This window comes from Scyliorhinus canicula, chromosome 2 (genome assembly GCF_902713615.1).
Source record: "Scyliorhinus canicula chromosome 2, sScyCan1.1, whole genome shotgun sequence".
In the NCBI taxonomy this organism is placed as follows: domain Eukaryota; kingdom Metazoa; phylum Chordata; class Chondrichthyes; order Carcharhiniformes; family Scyliorhinidae; genus Scyliorhinus; species Scyliorhinus canicula.
The window spans coordinates 284,213,477-284,222,490 of NC_052147.1; the positions used below are offsets into that span (position 1 = coordinate 284,213,477).

Consider the following 9,014-nt stretch of genomic DNA (forward strand, 5'->3'; position numbering starts at 1 on the left):
AGGAATACTCTCAGTCACCCTGTGTGACAGGAATACTCTCAGGTCACTGTGTGACGGAGGGAATTACTCTCCAGTCACTGGTACGGACAGGAATATCTCAGCAATGCACGGGACAGGAATACTCTCAGCTCCACTGTGTACGGGAATACTCTCAGTCCGTGTGTGACAGGAATACTCTCAGTCACTGTGCAGGACAGAATTACTCGCAGTCACTGGTTGTGACAAGGAATACTCTCAGTGCACTGTTGGACAGGAATACCTCATCCTGTCCTGTGAGCCAGGGAATACTTCTCAGTCACTGTACGTGACAGGTAACTCTCAGTCACTGTACGTGGAAGGAATACTCTCAGTCACTGTTACAGGAATACTCTCAGTCACTGTGTGACAGAATACTCTCAGTCACTGTGTGACAGGAATACTCTCAGTCACTGTGTGACAGGAATACTCTCAGTCACTGTACAGCAGGAATACTCTCAGTCACTGTAGACAGGAATACTCTCAGTCACTGTGTGACAGGAATACTCTCAGTCCACTGTACGCAGGAATACTCTCAGTCACTGTACGGCAGGAATACTCTCAGTCACTGTACGGCAGGAATACTCTCAGTCACTGTGTGACAGGAATACTCTCAGTCACTGTGTGACAGGAATACTCTCAGTCACTGTGTGACAGGAATACTCTCAGTCACTGTACGGCAGGAATACTCTCAGTCACTGTGTGACAGGAATACTCTCAGTCACTGTGGACAGGAATACTCTAGTCACTGTGCCAGGAATACTCTCAGTCACTGTACGTGACAGGAATACTCTCAGTCACTGTCCGGCAGGAATACTCTCCAGTCACTGTGTGACAGGAATACTCTCAGTCACTGTGTGACAGGAATACTCTCAGTCACTGTGGGACAGGAATACTCTCAGTCACTGTGACAGGAATACTCTCAGTCACTGTACAGCAGGAATACTCTCAGTCACTACGGCAGGAATACTCTCAGTCACTGTGTGACAGGAATACTCTCAGTCACTGTACGGCAGGAATACTCTCAGTCACTGTGACAGGAATACTCTCAGTCACTGTGACAGGAATACTCTCAGTCACTGTGTGGGAGGAATACTCTCAGTCACTGTGTGACAGGAATACTCTCAGTCACTGTGTGACAGGAATACTCTCAGTCACTGTACAGCAGGAATACTCTCAGTCGCTGTGTGACAGGAATACTCTCAGTCACTGTACGGCAGGAATACTCTCAGTCACTGTGTGACAGGAATACTCTCAGTCACTGTGTGACAGGAATACTCTCAGTCACTGTACGGCAGGAATACTCTCAGTCAGTGTGTGACAGGAATACTCTCAGTCACTGTGTGACAGGAATACTCTCAGTCACTGTGAGACAGGAATACTCTCAGTCACTGTGTGAGAGGAATACTCTCAGTCACTGTGTGACAGGAATACTCTCAGTCACTGTGAGACAGGAATACTCTCAGTCACTGTACGGCAGGAATACTCTCAGTCACTGTACGGCAGGAATACTCTCAGTCACTGTGTGACAGGAATACTCTCAGTCACTGTGTGACAGGAATACTCTCAGTCACTGTACGGCAGGAATACTCTCAGTCACTGTGTGACAGGAATACTCTCAGTCACTGTGTGACAGGAATACTCTCAGTCACTGTACGGCAGGAATACTCTCAGTCACTGTGAGACAGGATACTCTCAGTCACTGTACGGCAGGAATACTCTCAGTCACTGTGACAGGAATACTCTCAGTCACTGTACGGCAGGAATACTCTCAGTCGCTGTGTGACAGGAATACTCTCAGTCACTGTGTGACAGGAATACTCTCAGTCACTGTGACAGGAATACTCTCAGCCACTGTACGGCAGGAATACTCTCAGTCACTGTACGGCAGGAATACTCTCAGTCACTGTGACAGGAATACTCTCAGTCACTGTACGGCAGGAATACTCTCAGTCACTGTACGGCAGGAATACTCTCAGTCACTGTGACAGGAATACTCTCAGTCACTGTGTGACAGGAATACTCTCAGTCACTGTGTGACAGGAATACTCTCAGTCACTGTGTGACAGGAATACTCTCAGTCACTGTGTGACAGGAATACTCTCAGTCACTGTGTGACAGGAATACTCTCAGTCACTGTGTGACAGGAATACTCTCAGTCACGGTGTGACAGGAATACTCTCAGCCACTGTGTGACAGGAATACTCTCAGTCACTGTACGGCAGGAATACTCTCAGTCACTGTGTGACAGGAATACTCTCAGTCACTGTGTGACAGGAATACTCTCAGTCACTGTGTGACAGGAATACTCTCAGTCACTGTGTGACAGGAATACTCTCAGTCACTGTGTGACAGGAATACTCTCAGTCACTGTACAGCAGGAATACTCTCAGTCACTGTACAGCAGGAATACTCTCAGTCACTGTGTGACAGGAATACTCTCAGTCACTGTACAGCAGGAATACTCTCAGTCACTGTACGGCAGGAATACTCTCAGTCACTGTGTGACAGGAATACTCTCAGTCACTGTGTGACAGGAATACTCTCAGTCACTGTGTGACAGGAATACTCTCAGTCACTGTGTGACAGGAATACTCTCAGTCACTGTGTGACAGGAATACTCTCAGTCACTGTACGGCAGGAATACTCTCAGTCACTGTGTGACAGGAATACTCTCAGTCACTGTACGGCAGGAATACTCCCAGTCACTGTGTGACAGGAATACTCTCAGTCACTGTGACAGGAATACTCTCAGTCACTGTGTGACAGGAATACTCTCAGTCACTGTGTGACAGGAATACTCTCAGTCACTGTACGGCAGGAATACTCTCAGCCACTGTGTGACAGGAATACTCTCAGTCACTGTACGGCAGGAATACTCTCAGTCACTGTGTGACAGGAATACTCTCAGTCACTGTGTGACAGGAATACTCTCAGTCACTGTGTGACAGGAATACTCTCAGTCACTGTGTGACAGGATACTCTCAGTCACTGTGTGACAGGAATACTCTCAGTCACTGTACAGCAGGAATACTCTCAGTCACTGTACAGCAGGAATACTCTCAGTCACTGTGTGACAGGAATACTCTCAGTCACTGTACAGCAGGAATACTCTCAGTCACTGTACGGCAGGAATACTCTCAGTCACTGTGTGACAGGAATACTCTCAGTCACTGTGTGACAGGAATACTCTCAGTCACTGTGTGACAGGAATACTCTCAGTCACTGTGTGACAGGAATACTCTCAGTCACTGTACGGCAGGAATACTCTCAGTCACTGTGTGACAGGAATACTCTCAGTCACTGTACGGCAGGAATACTCTCAGTCACTGTGTGACAGGAATACTCTCAGTCACTGTACGGCAGGAATACTCCCAGTCACTGTGTGACAGGAATACTCTCAGTCACTGTGACAGGAATACTCTCAGTCACTGTGTGACAGGAATACTCTCAGTCACTGTGTGACAGGAATACTCTCAGTCACTGTGTGACAGGAATACTCTCAGTCACTGTGTGACAGGAATACTCTCAGTCACTGTGTGACAGGAATACTCTCAGTCACTGTGTGACAGGAATACTCTCAGTCACTGTGTGACAGGAATACTCAGTCACTGTACGGCAGGAATACTCTCAGTCACTGTGTGACAGGAATACTCTCAGTCACTGTGTGACAGGAATACTCTCAGTCACTGTGTGACAGGAATACTCTCAGTCACTGTACGGCAGGAATACCCTCGGTCACTGTGTGACAGGAATACTCTCAGTCACTGTGTGACAGGAATACTCTCAGTCACTGTGTGACAGGAATACTCTCAGTCACTGTGTGACAGGAATACTCTCAGTCACTGTGTGACAGGAATACTCTCAGTCACTGTGTGACAGGAATACTCCCAGTCACTGTGTGACAGGAATACTCCCAGTCACTGTGTGACAGGAATACCTCAGTCACTGTGACAGGAATACTCTCAGTCACTGTAGCAGGAATACTCTCAGTCACTGTGTGACAGGAATACTCTCAGTCACTGTGACAGGAATACTCTCAGTCACTGTACGGCAGGAATACTCTCAGTCACTGTGTGACAGGAATACTCTCAGTCACTGTGTGACAGGAATACTCTCAGTCACTGTGTGACAGGAATACTCTCAGTCACTGTGTGACAGGAATACTCTCAGTCACTGTACAGCAGGAATACTCTCAGTCACTGTGTGACAGGAATACTCTCAGTCACTGTGTGACAGGAATACTCTCAGTCACTGTGTGACAGGAATACTCTCAGTCACTGTGTGACAGGAATACTCTCAGTCACTGTGTGACAGGAATACTCACAGTCACTGTGTGACAGGAATACTCTCAGTCACTGTGTGACTGGAATACTCTCAGTCACTGTGTGACAGGAATACTCTCAGTCACTGTGAGACAGGAATACTCTCAGTCACTGTGTGACAGGAATACTCTCAGTCGCTGTACAGCAGGAATACTCTCAGTCACCGTGGCAGGATTACTCTCAGTCATGTGTGCTGGTTTAGCTTACTGGGCTTTTAAAGCAGACCAAACAGGCCAGCAGCACGGTTCAATTCCCGTACCAGCCTCCCCGGACAGGCGCCGGAATGTGGCGACTAGGGGCTTTTCACAGTAACTTCATTGAAGCCTACTCGTGACAATAAGCGATTTTCATTTCACTTTTTCATAAAGGGGCTTTTGAAATCAACATACAAATTCACAGCAATCGGCCCCTCGAGCTTCCTCCACCAATCAATAAGATCATGTCTTGTCTGATTAAGTCCACGTTCCTCTCTGCTGGCCGTGATAAATTGTCCCTTATCCAGGGATGGACACATTAGGTTAATGGACTCATTCTGCACTGTAGGGATTCTATAACCCTTGACTCTTTGTAGATTAAAAATCTATTTTAATTTGGTGATTTTCGGGGTGTCGGAAGACCCGGGAATCCAGGAGGAGAAATAGGCAGCCGTTCTGGCCTTTGCTTCCTTGGTAGCCGGGAGACGGATACTATTAGCTTGGAGGGAATCAAAGCCCCCGAAGTCGGAGACCTGGCTATCGGACATGCCTAGCTTTCTCTGTTTGGAGAAAATCACGTTCGCCTTGAGAGGGTCAGTGTTAACTCAATCTTGTATATACTCAGTGACCCAGCTGCCACTCATATCTGGGAGAGGTAATGTCACAGACTAACTGCCCACCAGAACAAATTCTTCCTCATCCCTACCTTCAACGGGAGCCCCCTTATTCTGAAACTGTGCCCCCTGGTTCGAGATTTCTTGGGGGGGGTAGACGAACACAGCATCCCAGCAATCAGCCCAGCGAACCCGCTCTGAACTCTCTGAACAAGTATGTCCCTTCCTCGGTCAGGAGACGAGAACTATTCAGAGTACTCTAGGTGTGGACTCACCAATGCCCTGGACAGTTGTAGAAACACTTCCCTATTTTATAGTCCACCCCATTTTGCAATAAAGGACAACATTCCATTTACCTTCCTAATCACTCGCTGTACCTGCAAGTTGACTTTTTGTGACTGATGTACAAGGACACCGGGTATGGCAGCACTGTGCAGTATATCTCCATTTGAATAATATTCTGCTTTGCTGTTCTTCCTGCCAATTCTTTCCTCCCTCACCGAACCTGTCTGTATCCCCTTACTGACGCTTTGTATCCTCCTCACAACTTGCTTTCTGACACATCAGCGAATCCGGCTACACCACAAAACTTATTAATATAGATCACAAATGGTTGAGGCCCCAGCCTGCTGCACTCCACAAGTTAGTTTGCCGTCCTGGAAACATCCCATTTATCCTGTTGGTTAACCAGTCCTAATGGAAGTAGTTGCTGTTGACCTACCACCCACAGCGGCCTGGAGGAATGATCCTCCTTTAGATTCATCAGCGTCCTGTAATCCTTGGCTCCATACTCATCTTCCTTAACCACAGCCTGCTCCACCTGTTTCCCAGCAGCAGACGGAACTGCCTCCTGAGACTCCGCATCGACAGAAAACTCATCCTCATCATCTTCGTCATCGTCACAACGACGCCTCTTGAACTTTTTCTTATCTGATGGGAAAAAACGTGAGAAGGATTAAGGCATTTAATAAAGAGCCTTAATCTCTTTACTGTTTACAATCTACATTAACGGCTTGGGTGAAGGGACCAACTATATTGCAGCCGGATTTGCTGACACATAGCTAAGTAGGAAAGCAAACTGTGAGGAAGTAACAAAGTGTTGGCAAAGGGATTATAACATGGTGAAGTGAGCGGGTAAAAATCTGATGGCTGGAGTTTGATGTGAGAAACTGTGATGTTATCCATTCTGGTGGGAAGAGACAGAGTATTATTTAAATGGAGAGACTGCTGGAGGTGCAGAGGGATCTGGATGTCCAGGTACACAAATTAGAAAATGTATATTCCCGGGCCAGTAATCCAGCACTATTAATACAAAGAACACAATTCAAATTACACCGTGTCTGTCTGAGAATTTGAGTTCAGTTTAATGTAAAAGGTCAATATTGTAAATAACCAATTTGTTAATTCCTTTTAGGAAGGAAACTTGCTTTTCCTACCACTTCTGTCTTATACGTGACTCCAGTACCGCATCAGTCTGCATGTCTCCGAGCTGCTCTCTTAAGTGGCCAAGGGCGTCACTCCGTTCAAATAGGAACACAGGACTTAGGAGCCTGTTCCACCATTGTATAAGGTCATGGCTGATCAGGTTCTGCTGTCAACTCGTGTCCCCGAGTTCAAGTCTCCCCCACAAGAGGAAACGTCTTCTCTCTATCCACTCTGTCAAATCCTCTCAGGATCAATATGATCACCTCTCATTCTTCTGAACTCCAATGGGAACTGTCCCAACTCTGTTCAGTCTTTCTTCATAAACCCCTTAATCTCAGGCCTGACTCACGTGAGGCGTCTCTGAACTGATTCAAAGAGGATTATACCCTAAACCCTTATGACAGTATCCAGATGTCACAAATGCCCTGTACAACTTTGTGTGAATCGTACACGAGGACAGCCAGATCCCTCTGCCCAGTAATACATACAACATAGACCGGACATATGGGGGGGGGGGGTCCTGGGGGGGTGTCCTGGGGTTGGGGGTCCTGTGGTTGGGAGGGAGGGTCCCGGGGGGGGTGAAAGAGGGTTCTGGGGGTGGGGGAGGGTTCTGGCGGGGGGTGGGGGAGGGTTCTGGCGGGGGGTGGGGGAGGGTTCTGGCGGGGGGTGGGGGAGGGTTCTGGCGGGGGGGTGGGGGAGGGTTCTGGCGGGGGGTGGGGGAGGGTTCTGGCGGGGGGTGGGGGAGGGTTCTGGCGGGGGGTGGGGGAGGGTTCTGGCGGGGGTGGGGGAGGGTTCTGGCGGGGGGGTGGGGGAGGGTTCTGGCGGGGGGGTGGGGGAGGGTTCTGGCGGGGGGGTGGGGGAGGGTTCTGGCGGGGGGTGGGGAGGGCTCTGGCGGGGGGGTGGGGGAGGGCTCTGGCGGGGGTGGGGGAGGGCTCTGGCGGGGGGTGGGGGAGGGCTCTGGCGGGGGGTGGGGGAGGGCTCTGGCGGGGGGTGGGGGAGGGTTCTGGCGGGGGGTGGGGGAGGGTTCTGGCGGGGGGTCGGGGAGGGTTCTGGCGGGGGGTCGGGGAGGGTTCTGGCGGGGGGTCGGGGAGGGTTCTGGCGGGGGGTCGGGGAGGGTTCTGACGGGGGGTGGGGGAGGGTTCTGACGGGGGGTGGGGGAGGGTTCTGACGGGGGGTGGGGGAGGGTCCTGGGGGGTGGGAGGGTCCTGGGGGGTGGGGAGGTCCTGAGATTGGGGGTGTCCTGGGGTTGGGGGTGTCCTGGGGTGGGGGGTGTCCTGGGGGGGGGGGTGTCCTGGGGGGGGGGGTGTCCTGGGGGGGGGGGGGGGGGGTGTCCTGGGGGGGGGGTGTCCTGGGGTTGGGGGTGTCCTGGGGGGGGGGTGTCCTGGGGGGGGGAGTGTCCTGGGGTTGGGGGGGGGGGGGTGTCCTGGGGGGGGGGGGGGGTGTCCTGGGGGGGAGGGGGTGTCCTTGGGGGGGGGGGGGGAGGGGGGGTCCTGGGGGGGGGGGTGTCCTGGGGGGGGGGGGGGGGTCCTGGGGGGGGGGGGGGTGTCCGGGGGGGGGGGGTGTCCTGGGGGGGGGGGGTGGTGTCCTGGGGGGGGGGGGTGTCCTGGGGGGGGGGGGGGCGTCCTGGGGGGGGGGCGTCCTGGGGGGGGGGGGTGTCCTGGGGGGGGGGGGGTGTCCTGGGGGGGGGGGTTGTCCTTGGTGGGGGGGGGGTGAGGTCCTGGGGGGGGGGGGGGGCGATGAGGGTCATTGGGGGGGGGGGGGGGGGGAGTGTGAAAGAGGGTTCTGGGGGTGGGGGGTTAGGGTCCTGTGGATGGCCGGGGGGAGTGGGTCCTGGGGGTGGAGTGGACGGAGGGGGTTCCGGGGGAGGGGCGGGTTGGGGGGGTTCCGGGGAGGGGCAGGTTGGGGGGGGTTCGCGGGCCGCGAGCAGCTCAAGGCCTCACCGCGCTCCTTCTTGCCCATGGTCACGGAGTGAATGAGCATGCGCGCACACGGCGCAACTCACCGAGCATGCGCGCACACGGCGCAACTCACTGTGCATGCGCGCACACGGCGCAACTCACCGAGCATGCGCTCACGCGGCGCAACTCACTGAGCATGCGCTCACACGGCGCAACTCACCGAGCATGCGCCCACACGGCGCAACCCACTGAGAAAGTTGCAGAATTTCAAACACAGCAACAAAGAGCAGCAGGAGGCCATTCAGCCCATCCAGCCTGCTCCACCATTCATTATGATCAGGGCTGATCATCCAGCTCAATAACCTGTCCCCACCTTCCCCGTAACCTTTGACTCCTTAAACTTCAAGAGTTAGATTGGATTGGATTGGATTTGTTTATTGTCGCATGTACCGAGGTACAGTGAAAAGTATTTTTCTGCGAGCAGCTCAAACAGATCATCAAGTACATGGCAAGAAAAGGGAATAAAAAGAAAATACATAATAG

The 9,014-nt window shown here is 52.2% G+C and overlaps 1 protein-coding gene across 1 annotated transcript; it reads right to left on the bottom strand.

Moving 5' to 3' along the window:
• Positions 1-5,710: 5,710 nt before the first annotated feature.
• Positions 5,711-8,596, bottom strand: LOC119962465 (general transcription and DNA repair factor IIH helicase subunit XPB-like). Its single transcript, XM_038790415.1, has 2 exons — positions 8,514-8,596; positions 5,711-6,078 (listed from the first exon to the last, which is right to left on the bottom strand). The coding sequence occupies exons 1-2, from the start codon at positions 8,551-8,553 to the stop codon at positions 5,792-5,794; spliced, it is 327 nt and encodes a 108-aa protein (XP_038646343.1). The 5' UTR covers positions 8,554-8,596; the 3' UTR covers positions 5,711-5,791.
• Positions 8,597-9,014: the final 418 nt, after the last annotated feature.

What these genes read in the sequence shown, in the direction of transcription:
- LOC119962465 (XM_038790415.1), bottom strand. Translation starts at nt 8,553, where the DNA reads ATGCTCATTCACTCCGTGACCATGGGCAAGAAGGAGCGCG. An exon ending in CATGGGCAAGAAGGAGCGCG is followed by an intron (nt 6,079 to 8,513) that starts GTGAGGCCTTGA and finishes TTTTCCCATCAG; the next exon opens with ATAAGAAAAAGTTCAAGAGG.